The sequence below is a fragment of the Montipora foliosa genome, chromosome 7, assembly GCF_036669935.1.
Source record: "Montipora foliosa isolate CH-2021 chromosome 7, ASM3666993v2, whole genome shotgun sequence".
NCBI classification, from domain to species: domain Eukaryota; kingdom Metazoa; phylum Cnidaria; class Anthozoa; order Scleractinia; family Acroporidae; genus Montipora; species Montipora foliosa.
In genome coordinates, this window is record NC_090875.1 from 42,264,348 (window position 1) to 42,276,847 (window position 12,500).

The following is a 12,500-nucleotide window of genomic DNA, read 5'->3' on the forward strand; positions in this document are numbered from 1 at the left end:
GGAAAGATTGCGTATAGGCCTGAAGTTCTTAAATGCTACATGTAAGCCAACGTTTTTTAGCGCTGGGAGGAGCAACGCCTATTTCCATGCATCAGGGAAATGACCAGACATAAATGAAAGGTTAACCATCGAAGTAAGGAAAGGTAGTAGAATGTCCACAATAGAGAGCTTAAGGATGTTCGCGCCCATTGCCACTGCACATGCTTACAGCGCACGCAAATTCACATGCTACGTCATGTATGGAGTGTGCGCGCTAAGTACTAAAACGAACAATGATAGGGCAGATGGCCATTGCTATAGCTTTGCTTGGATTTAACGATCTTGGATGTTCGGTGACCCCTACTTTTCTTTTCAGAAACAGATTTTATCTACAATTATTGCCACATTTTCCAACAATGAACACAAAATCAATGTGGGAAGTTAAAAAAAAAAAACAAGATTTCTGTCCTCGGGACATGGAATCCTTCCATCTTGCGGCTGGAAGGCGCATGAAACTATAGTCGCTAAACGCGAACTTGTTCTTTAAGGAACCTCAACAGTTAACTAAATTCACTTCATGGAGTACACTTAAACAAAATTTGGTAGAGAACATTTTACTTCAAAGATGCAATTGCAATCTTTTTGGGCTTACAGACATTGTGGCCTTATTCGCCGGATTTTTTCAGATTTAGCCCCCCTTCCCCCCCCCCCCCCCCCCCCATTTTTTTTACATTTCTGACATCACTAACTCATCAACTTTCAATAGTAAAATTTGCAGAAAGACGAGACGTTTTTGTCAACACGGACGCCAAGTAGCCGAGGTGAAACTGGGTCGAGACCGGCGTCTGTGACTTGACTTGTTTGCGTTAAGCATGTCGCGTCAGTGATTTTACGGCATCGCTAGTTAATTGTACAGCAGTTTTGATTATTTGTTTTCTTTCTTAATACTGAATCATGACTTCTTTAAGAAAGACAAGAGATATGCTTTTTCAGAGCTACAATCAAAGATTGATTTCAGAGGATAAACTTGTTTTAATGGAAGAGAACAAGCTTGAAATTCTCAATCCAGTTACGATCGATAATCCTGATATGAATCTGAATGTAAAGCAAAGTTCAGATCTGCCAGTGTTAGCTGTTAGTTGTCCAATCCATTTGGTACATTTCTGTAAAGGAAAGCAAATGACAAATTAAAATGAAGCGTTGCAAAAATAATAATAATAATAATAATAATAATAATAATAATAAAATTTGACGGTCATTTCAAAATTTAACATGATCTTTCTGGAAACGTTGTCTTAGCATTGCCAGCTCATTAAAATTTAAGACCACAGAGAAAAAAACACAAGCACATACAAAAGGATATATCAAGGAAAACAAATATTTTTCAAAAGAGACTTACTCTAGGCTTTTTGGCAAGACTGAGTTTCGGCGTTTTCAGCGCTGTTGTTCATCAGCCAGTAGAACTGACAAAGAAGAGTTTCTTTCATAAATAATAGGAATTAGAAAGTTGATTGTCCAGCGTTAGCAGGAAAAAAACAAAAATCAACCGCAAAAACAGAATTATTGCACCTAAAATGAACTTACTTTTTCGAGTTTTTGTTTTTCACCACAAACGCCAAATAGGCAGCTTTGAGGTTTGTGACTTGACGTCTGTGACGTGTGACGTCAATTTCTTTGTAAAATCACTTCCGGTCGCCGTCCGTGTACACAAAAACGTCGCGTGCTTAAGGACGGTGCCTACTATTGTTATTGCGCAACCGTTCTGCGCATCTCGAGATACTCGAGTTTCCGATCGATGATGCTCACTAATACAGGGATATTTTTGCGCGATTTAAAATAATCCGGATAACGTAGATCTTAGTAAGTAGTCTTAGTATCCAAAAAGAAAATTGGAGGTAACCATGCATTTTTGAGGGATAATTAAGCTTCAATTTGAGAAAGAACCAAATACATTGCTTTGCATGTTAAAGCTCTTTACAAATATTATTCATTAATTATCTTGGAAAAAATGCGTGGTTACCTCCCAATTTTCTTTTGGGATTTCAATGACACTTGTCAAGATCTACATTTTCTGCATAATCATAAACTGGGGTAAAAATACCTATGAATTAGTACGCACCGTCCTTAAGCTCTCTAATTTGAACAAGAACAGATGACGGTATGGGGTCCAGTGGACAAGACTTAATTGGTGACCTGACAATGTTTCTCCAGCCTTCCATGGCCAAGCCATGCCAGGACGTCTCTGCTCTCTTTGTTACGCTATTAAACAGTTACCAGGTTTGAAGGTCAGGAATTGGAATCATAATGCAAGGGTAATATTTTATAGACTTTCACTGGAAGACCTCCAACAAGCTTTTAAGGAGGCCTTACTCCAAAAAATACTTTCTCCTTTTTTTGACACACACAAAAAAACTTATATTCTGCTTTTAGATATAGTTGGGGTAATCTTATCAAGGCGAAATTTGGCAAGAGTGTATCCATCATAGTTTTCTCATGTCAAAGTTTCCATTACCGTGGCAATGATGTAAGGCATTTCTTTGAGCCTGAAAATTAGCATAAATTGCCTTTTTTTTTAAGAGAACAGGAAATCTTCCCATACAACGTTGCCTGATAATGTTAGAAAAAATCTCTAAAATATTTAAAATTCAGCAAAATTCGTAGGCCATTTTTAAAGAAAAATCAGTTTTTTTGAAATATGTCTCTACTGTCAAATCCAACCTTTGCCGGTTAATATTCAACTTGATGTATGGTGGCGTCATACATGGTGTTTTGGTGCTTCGTTTCGCTGTTTCGTTGTTTGGTAATGTCCCCTTTCGAGCCTCCTTAAGGAATTTCAAATGAAACTTAGGCAAGAACAATCATTCCCCGCTTAAAGCTCAGATAAAGTTTGTCCAATATAATTACTTATCGTTTTTTTGTTAACTCTCCAGTGTGTTGAAAAGAGTTCACGTTCAGATTGTCCAATATGCTACGAGGTAAACTCAAATATTTTTAGTCTACTATAACTTACCTTAACTTAATGAGCTTATATAGCGCTATAAGTTATAAAAATATTCTAATGCGCTTTTATATATATATATCATATATTTTATATAAAAGTGGAATAACCTTTCTTGTTTACATAGACTAGAACTAAAAATTCAACTATTAAAAAAATTCATATGCTTGCCTAAATAAAAAAAAAGTTTTCAAATTCGCTTTGAATGTATCTACGTTTGCTGAATTACGAATTGCTAGTGGCAGACTATTCCAGACCCTTGGTCCGCCGACGGCAAAGGCATGGTCGCCAAATGTTTTACATTTAGTTCGTGGGACCAAGAGGAGGAGATGATCGTCGTCACGCAATGCTTGGCGACCCGGAGGCTTGATGTGTAGTAGCTCAGTTATGTAAGATGGAGAGCAGCCTTTAAGCGCTTTGTAAAACAACAGCTCGATCTTAAATCTGATCCGCGAGGCAACTGGAAGCCAGTGGAGTTGGAATATGAGAATACCGTGAGAGATGGCAGATGACGCCCGCTGCGGCATTAAGGACACGCTGTAAATGGTTAAGTTGGTACTGTGACACTCCGTAAAGCAGGGGGGTGCAATAGTCGACGTGAGACGTGACGAATGCATGAACCATTGCTTTGGTGGCATCATCCGATAGAAATTTCCATATTTGCCTGATCTTGTAAAGTCCGAAGAAGGCCTTACTACAGACCTTCCACCCCAACGTGCGCATTTATTGACGTATTCTTATCAAACCACACCTCGAGATTGCGAGCAGACGAGGGTGACACAATCTCGGAAGTGCCAACTTGAACAACAACAACAAGACAAGTGGGCGACCGCAGTCGAAGGCAACCCGAAGGCTCCCTTTTCAATACTTCTACCATGACTTGCGGCATCTACCGCAACTCATGGCAGGGGTGGGCGCAACTCCTATCCCGTTGTATACACAACTTGTCCCCAGTAGTACAGGTACTCATTTTACCCACCACGAATGGATGGAAAGCTAAAGTGAACTTTGGAGCGTACGGCAATGGTTATCCCTAGATGGTCACCCATCCAGTAACTAGCCCAGCCCAACGGGGCTTACTTGAACAGAGTTAACATTTACTTTGGCGAGCTGCTAACGTGAACCGATGATCGGAAATTCCGTTTTGCTGTCGTTAAGCTTCAGCATGTTATGACACATCCAAGCACGGACATCAACAATGCACTCGTCCATAGCTCTCCTCCATAGCTCAAATGGCTTGTTCTTGAGAAACTGAAGACGTAGGACAAAACGAAAGATAGAGTTGCGTGTCGTCTACGAAGACTTCCACCGACGGCAGGTGCTGTTTTACCACTTGAAACAACTTTGAAGTGGACATTATGAATAATAAAGGTCCTAAGCAGCTTCCTTGTGGAACTCCACCAAGGAGAGAGAAGTCTCGTGATTGTTCCTGTTCGATGGTTATATGTTGCTTCCTCCCGTGCATGAACGATTTAATCCAAGAGAGAGCACAGCCACAAATGCCGAAGTCGCTTTCGAGTAGATTATCCAAGATTGAGTGGTCTACAGTGTCAAACGCGGCACTGAGGTCTAACAAGACAATCAAAGTGACTTCCTGCCTATCCATACTGAGACGAATGTCGTTCTGTACTTTAAGTAAAGGAGTCTTAATGGAATGATGTTTTCGGTAAGGTGACTGTTTACTGGGCAGGGGAGCATGCTAAGAGCAGGGATCGAGAACCTAGCTGTGGTATTCCAGTCTTCTCATCAATTTTAGGAAAGGTTGCTAACCGGGCGAAAATTTCCATGTACGAGTTCGAGGCCAAAGTGCGATCTTCCAATTGTACAGAACACAACCGCTGACGAGAGACGAGTTAATCATCCTGGTGATGATAGGTGCAAGAGTATCTACACATTTGTTCAGCAACCACGTGGGTATTGGGTTCAACTGACAACTAGCGTTGGAAGATGAAGAGAATATGTCACGTGTTTCTGTTTCAAAGAAAGGCGAGAAATGTGTTAGGTTCGTTTGAGGTGATGGAATAGAGACAGTGGGCCGATGAATAGAAAAGTTTGCAATATGTTCTCTGGTGAGAGCAATTTTACGATGGGAAAACTCTCCAAATTCATCAGCTAGTTGGTGTGAATTGTCATGCGGCGGAAGAGCATCAGTGCGCTCATCGCAGAGAGATTTTACTATACCAAAGAGCTTCTTAGAGTCTCCAGCACATTCATAGATAACATCGCCGTAATGTTGCCTTTTTGCTTCATGCAAGCAAAAGCAATAATGATTGCATGCTCGTGATAAGCCCTGCTATCAAAATCAAGGTTGCTTTTCCTCCTTTTTTTTTCTAGCTTGCTCCACGTGGACTTCAAGGTTCTAAGCTCGTCATTAAACCAGGGTACTCTAGGGCGAGTTACGATTGTCTTGCGTCGGGAACGGGCATGCGCGTCGAGAATGGAGCTCAAATGCGATCGTGATCTGCGGCGAGCTCACTGTCTTTAAGTCTAGCCAGCTTGGATTCAGCAATGTCTTTCTGAAACGCTGTAATGTCAATCTCCTTATACTTACGAGATGTTATCTCTGTCGTAAACCCCACAACAGATGGAATGGCGAGTGAGCACTCGACAAAACAATGGTCAGAAAGAAACAATGAGGGGCGGGGTGAGACAATCATAAGATCATTAAAAGACCTAGTGATAATGAGGTCAAGCCAGTGACCAGAGACGTGAGTTGCAAAGTTAACATGCTGAATCAGACTAAAGGTTTCAAAAAGGTCGGAAAATTTCCTAGCATCAGCATCCATTGCGTCGTCCATATGGAGATTGAAATGTCCTGCGATAACCAGCATCTCTTGACAGAGCACCAACTTCTCGAGAAAAACAATGAATTCCTGCATAAATACCGTTATAGCTACACGGTGTGCCTCTGACAAACTTTGTAGAGTGTCCTGAGGAAACGATATTCCACTCAGATGATTCAAACTACAGTTGTCGTTGACTATCGCTAAAAGCAATATTTAGGCTGTCTCGCACAAGTTTTCAGTCCCCCCACCATTACGACCATCAGTTCTGGGAACATTCCTGAAGGAGAATCTGAGAGGAGCTTAAGGCTACTAGGCGCGATTACCAGACGCGGTTTCGGGAAATGAGCCAGTGCTCACTCCCGAAACCACGGCTGGACGCGTGAGGTGAGCCATTGTTAATCTCTGGCAATCAGAAACCCGCCTGCACAAATCGGTCAGGCATAAATTATATTTTTTGGCTGCGAAGGTATTCTTTGACCCGGTGCTTTTAAGGTAGGAAACATCAAGGATTTCGACAACGAAAAGTGTTCGAGAAGCTGGAGAATGGGGATTGTGCCGTTTTCTACCGCCTGAGTTCGGAAACTTCACTGATTTTCCAGTTGGCGCCAAGGTCAAAATACGGCTTTCAAATCCATTGCTATTGCAATTTCTTCTCAGACGTCGCTAATGTAAGAGCAAGTAAAATTCCTCAAAATCAGTTGAAATTACTGCTGAGTTTATTGGTAGCAAAACGAGGGGGGCGATGAGGTCGACTGAAAGCTGAAACAGCCGAAGATTTTGTTGATGATTCGCCGATTGAATTCAAACTCACATTGATCATTATTTTAACCACAAACTCAAGCTCGTATCATCTGGAATCTTCGCACAGACGTTTTAAGCATTGTTATGTAATTACTGTTTTGTTAAAATCAGTGTTTTGGGATGTCTAATGCTATTTCTCCGTAACTATTAACTTTGCATAAATTATATTTGAATTTACGTCACAAACACAACCTATCGCTCATGCATCCAGCCGTCTCTTTTCGGGGACGAAGCGCTTCGTTCATCAATGTTGATCTACCACCACAAGCAAACGTGTTTGACGATTCTCACTCAAAATTTCGCTTTTTATCTGCCGTGCAAGACGCGCAAAGTTTTCAAAACTTGCAGTAATTTGGACCCATGTCCGCGTGATGTGAGAGGCATGGGTCTAGTCTCGATTTTACGTCACAAACTGCTTTTCGATCATTGCTTTTTTTCAAGAAATTTTGCCTTGCAAAGCAGTTTGAAGTAAAATCGAGAATAGGGATCTTTCTGCAGGTACCCAAAAGCATTGTGTTTTTGGTCACTTTGGATTAGTCTTTATTAGCAGTTGTTTTGTTTTCTGTGTGATGAGTAAAACACTCCTGTCTGTATAATAAAAAGAAAGTTACACAGTGGCTTGAAGATTGAATTTTATTTCCTCGTGTTAAAAGCAATATTTTACTCACTCTCTGCGCTCATTCGTAAAATGTTGTTTTTACGACTCAAAGTAAAATTCATATCTTCTCGCCGCCGTGTAATTAGGGAGCTTAAGCACGCGCGTTTTTGAGACGCGGACGGCAACCGGAAGACGACATTTCTCCAGCAAGGACAGTGGTGTCTCCCAGATTTTTATACGAATTGTCTCTAATGGAGAAAAGATACTTGGCAATGTAAATGTGGTTGTGTGAAGACAAGTTAGAAGGGAAAACAGCTCACTTCCGGTTGCCGTCCGCTTCTCATTGAAAAACGGGCGTGCTTAAGCTCCCTATTCTCTATTATTACAACGAAAACTGCCGGAACACTTCCGTCCCCAGAGGCTGTCTTGCCTCCCCACCTCAACCCTGACAGTCTGTACGGGCAGACGGACGGGCGTACCGTGACATCATAACCAAAATTCTCGCATCGATCGATTTCCCAAAAAAATCTTACAGATGGTGTTCCGCTGGCGCGTTTTGCGCACCTGAGCCCCGCTATTATCTACAGTGTAGAGACAAATGGAGTGAACCTGGTAAATGCTTGCTCAGTGGGAATCAATATTACAATGTTTTGTGGTCTGCAGAACTTTAATCAATAAATAATAATCATAATAAAGCAAATTGGAATGTTGTTAATTATACAAAGTACAAGACCAGTCTGCCCATTGCTACATAACAATACAGAACAGGACTGTAGGTGATGTTCACTGTAATATTTTGTCACAGGACATTCACACATCCAGAATACCATCACACGTACCTCCTTGTGGTCACTTGCTGCACAGGTACTGCAAAATTTATTTTATAACTTTAATTGATGGATACATGAAATTATAGTCTATGACTGCAATCTGCAGATTGTGTAAAAGCACTGAAATCAGATGGACACCATTCTTGGCTATATAGTGGGCTGTGTTAAGCTTGTCCTTGGTTCTTGCCCATACAGTACCTACAGTGTACAGTACGGAACGTTTTCACTCATGTGACCAGCAGCCATATTGGATTACTGAAACGAGAGAAAGTACTTGCGTAAAAATAGAGTTCAATTCCCGGAGGATTAGTTTGGTACACCATCATGGCTGCCATTTCTTTGTTTTGGAACACCAACATGGCCGCCGTGATGTCATGTGAAAACGCTCTATAACGTTTTTAATCTGACACTTTTTTCTGAGGTTTTTACAGCAGTTGTAAAGTTTAAACTTGAAAATTACAGTTTGATGTGAAGGTTGTGTACTGAAATAATTTTTTGTGGTATTAGTTATTTCATAATGATGTGCAATAGAGTTTGAACATGTATTAATGTTGTGTAATATCGTCTTGTCAAAAAGATACATGATATTATTAGAATACACGCATATATCTCATAGCCTTATGGCATACAGCTGTAAACAAGACATTGGCATGAGACATTCTGTGATTTACCAATTGGATTGTTAGTTTTGAAATGCCTACTTTCCCTTTCCTATTTTTCTCACGAATTTTCTAGTGAGTATCAATAGTATGTTAAAGGTTAAACGTGCTTCGATATTACAATTTCCTTAGGAATTTGCAGTTTCATGCTTATCGATAGCTACTACATGTTCCGCGAGGGAGTTTAGAAAACTGTAGAGCGTACGTTTTTGGACAACGCCTTAGTTTTATTCACGTACGCATTATTATAAAACTATGCACTCTTATGGTATATTCAGCTATTATTGTTCAGCGATTGTAAAATCTGCTACTTGCTATCTATCAGATCTATCAATGTATATCCTATCAGGCTATCTTTTGGTGTGAGTCGTCGACCGAATTCGGACCCACATCTACATCTTCATCTGCCACTACCATCACCACTACTCGTCGCTACAAATCTACTACTACTACTACTACTACTACTGCTGCTGCTGCTGCTGCTGCTACTGCTGCTGCTACTGCTGCTACTGCTGCTGCTACATCGTAAGATTATCGTCAATTCTACAAGTTGTCGTTTTTTTGTAACTCAAGGACCTTGTGGTGTGCGTATTGCCAATCAGTGGAGTTCGATTTGTCTATTGCCTCACACCAGGTCAGCTACCCCTATAATTGTTGAAGATCACTGGAGTATTTCGCAACCTCTAAAATATTAGCAATTACATGGATGAGTTGCATAATAGTACTGCTCTAGCTGTGTATTCATTTCCTTTGCAGTACCTGTTTTTCAAATTTACTGGAATCTGGGTAAGTTGTTTCAAATTACCTAGAACTTTGAATTTGCATAACAACAACGTGAAATCACCAAATTTGAGGCTTTAACGACAAATACAAATAGGGGAAATTACATGGCCGCGTGGGGATACGAATTTTATCTTCGAGTGCGGAACGTATCTCTCACGAGTGCTTGAAGCGAACGAGTGAGAGATACTTTCAGCACGAGAAAACCATTATTCTCTGATTGCCAGGGGATATACTTGTCCTATATTTAACAGCTCAATGGTTGATATGCTTCGTGCCTGGCAAATGTTGGATAACTAAATATCTTGCACCCGGATGCCGGAAGAGTATAAGACCATCAACAAAGCCCTTCTCAAATTATTAAGCCAACCGTGTAACAGTAGAAATAGATTTGAAAATAGGTGTGAAAGAGGGTGTCAAGTTTTTGGTCAGGTCTGAAATAGGGTACGGAAAATCGCAGATTTTGGTCTTAAATAGTGTAAGGGTTTAGAAAGCGGGCCACACACCCCGACCCAATTTTTCTGGGATTACCCCCCCCCCCCCCAAAAAAAAAGAAAAAGGCCCCCCTTCCCCGGGCGTTTTCGTCGATGTTGCCGTAGTAGATGTTTAAGTCCCAAATAGCTGCATGAAGACAGGAAGTTAAAACAGAAACATAAGGTTAGTGAAAGCAATCAAAAGCAAAAGCTGCCTTTTAAGCTTCCAAACTGGAAGATAATAATTGTTCAAGAGGATAGCAACAGTGAATCTCATATTGAATTAATTGATATTATTCTCGGATTGCCAGGGGATATGCTTGTCCGATATGTAACAGATCAATGGTTGATATGCGTCGTGCCTCTCGCACCCCGATGCTGGAAGAGTATAATAACTTTTATGTCAACGTAAAATACTGTCTTGAGCTTTTTTTCCATTTTTAGGGGGAGGGCATGAGGGGATGGCTTACAGTGAAAGCAACGTGATGTCAAGAGATAGTTCATTCCTGCATGAGCATTAATAGTTAGTATATACTCACTCAGTGATCTTGGTGTTTCAAGCAATCTCACTGGTTCGCTATCTCGGAGTAATTGAGCATTATTCACTCCCTACGAAGTGAATAATGCTTGATCCAAACGAAACGAAATGGCCGGCGTAAACAAGGAAACAAGACGGGTCATTTTACAGCAAATCAACGCTTACCTCAGTTAGAGCAGCCATTCCATGTGGATCCTTTACCAACTGCACTTTCAATTTCCATTTAAAATAAACCTCTAAAACTTTGATCGAACGGTGAAAATGTTTTAACAAGCAGACTGTCGATTTAGATTGCTGATTTAGACGGAGTTAAATGACCATTTTGCCGTTTGTGACGTTTTAACCTTCGTTTATTTATATTTGCCTTGTTTGAAGCTTCTGTAAACACTTTCGTGCATACTTTGTGCCGCTTTCACGTTTTCCACGCATGGATTGAGATGTTAATTAAATCGACTTTGGATTGTTTTCTTCAAATGTTGCTGAGATCACTTCTTGCGTATATACTAATGCACCGTCCACACGTATCCGGAGATTTTTGTATCCGCCAATATTTTTATGCGGATACAAAAATATCTGCGTCCACACAGCGTATACGAATCGTATACGACCGTCCACACGTATCCGATTCTTATCTGGACATCTCAAAGGAGTAGTCAACAGAGCATGCGGAAAAAGACTGGTTCTGATATTGTGACGTCAGCGTATACAAAAATATACGGATACGAGCATCCACACGTATCCGGATACACAGCGCATGCAGAAATTTCCACTCTGGAGAGCGTATACAGAAATCTCAGGATACACCGAGCGTATACGGCGGACACGTGTGGACGCGAGGTGTATCCGCATAAAAAAATTTGCGGATACAAAAATCTCCGGACACGTGTGGACGGGGCCTAAAACAATTATTGCAATCTTCTGCCACTATTCACCTCGATTTCAAAGAATAATTGTTAATTATTGTTACTCATCATTGCACCTCTGCATCGTGCTCTTTTAATGTCCATATTTTTTCCCACCTTTCCATGCACCTTCTCGGGTTTGAATATCTCCCACCTATGCATGTCTTATAACTCTTTTTATGCTTAAATCAAATTTTTAACTGCTCAGCTTTAGGCGGTGTGCATAGTTTATACAAGGGTACTGACCTGTGTGCATTGGGAAGAGGTCTTTTCAGTCCCTTCCTGCTCGAAGGGAGACTAGCTAAAACTGTTTCCAAGTTATTAGCACTTTTATTCTGTACAGCCCCCGTGTAGCACTGAATTTTGGAGTTCAAGGTGGATGGTTAGTCTTGATACTCGATACTACTTTCTTGTTACAGATTCTCTGCCGTGATTGTAATAAGGTAAGTTGTAAGGATAATTTTGCTCTCCATCAATCAAACTTTTTGTTACCAATTTTGGTTTCCAGCTTAATTATGTCAACAGCGGTCACCAAAATCAAAATCAAAAGTAGCCTCATTGTGATAGCTAAAAGCGTCATGCGTTTTTCCAGGTAAAGGACTTAAACGCAGATTCTGAAACTCTTTGTAGAAGACAGTACATGTTTAACTTCCTGAAGCAGAGAGGGACTTTCCCTTGTTGAATTCCAATAATCACAAAACGCTGGTCCTGCTACTAACCCATTCTTTGAGTTGTCTTTCATGTTACATTTACGTATACCATATTCCCATTAATGGTGTCACTCTTTTCAGTTGGCCATAGAAACTACTGCACAATCCCCTAATGCCTTTCAAGAAAGCCTAATACATCTTATTCCAAAATGACCGCTGATTTATGCGGATACAAATTGGCCCTTTTTGCCTCGTTCAAGATAAAATATTCTTTTGAATTTTAAGCTTAAGAACGAGGCATGAAGGGCTAATTTGAATAAAAACAAAAGAATATTTAAAGGGCGGCCATTTTAAAATAAGGTGAATACTCCAAACCTCAGCATGATTCGATCTCCCAACTGTGATCAACATAATTTAAGAATTCAGTTCATAGAACCATATTTATGTGTTTAACTTATTCGACAACAACACTGTTTCAGCATCACAGTTCTTTTTTCTCTAAAGTG

The 12,500-nt window shown here is 40.5% G+C and overlaps 1 protein-coding gene across 1 annotated transcript in view; it reads left to right on the top strand.

Moving 5' to 3' along the window:
• Nucleotides 1–933: 933 nt before the first annotated feature.
• LOC138010272 (uncharacterized) overlaps nucleotides 934–12,500 on the top strand; it is a 13,215-nt gene continuing 1,648 nt past the window's right edge. Inside the window, exons 1-6 of the mRNA XM_068857204.1 lie at nucleotides 934–1,134; nucleotides 2,910–2,954; nucleotides 7,968–8,026; nucleotides 9,408–9,437; nucleotides 10,216–10,312; nucleotides 11,764–11,787. Of these exons, the coding sequence (XP_068713305.1) occupies nucleotides 934–1,134; nucleotides 2,910–2,954; nucleotides 7,968–8,026; nucleotides 9,408–9,437; nucleotides 10,216–10,312; nucleotides 11,764–11,787 (456 nt within the window). The remainder of the gene's footprint in view (nucleotides 1,135–2,909; nucleotides 2,955–7,967; nucleotides 8,027–9,407; nucleotides 9,438–10,215; nucleotides 10,313–11,763; nucleotides 11,788–12,500) is intronic.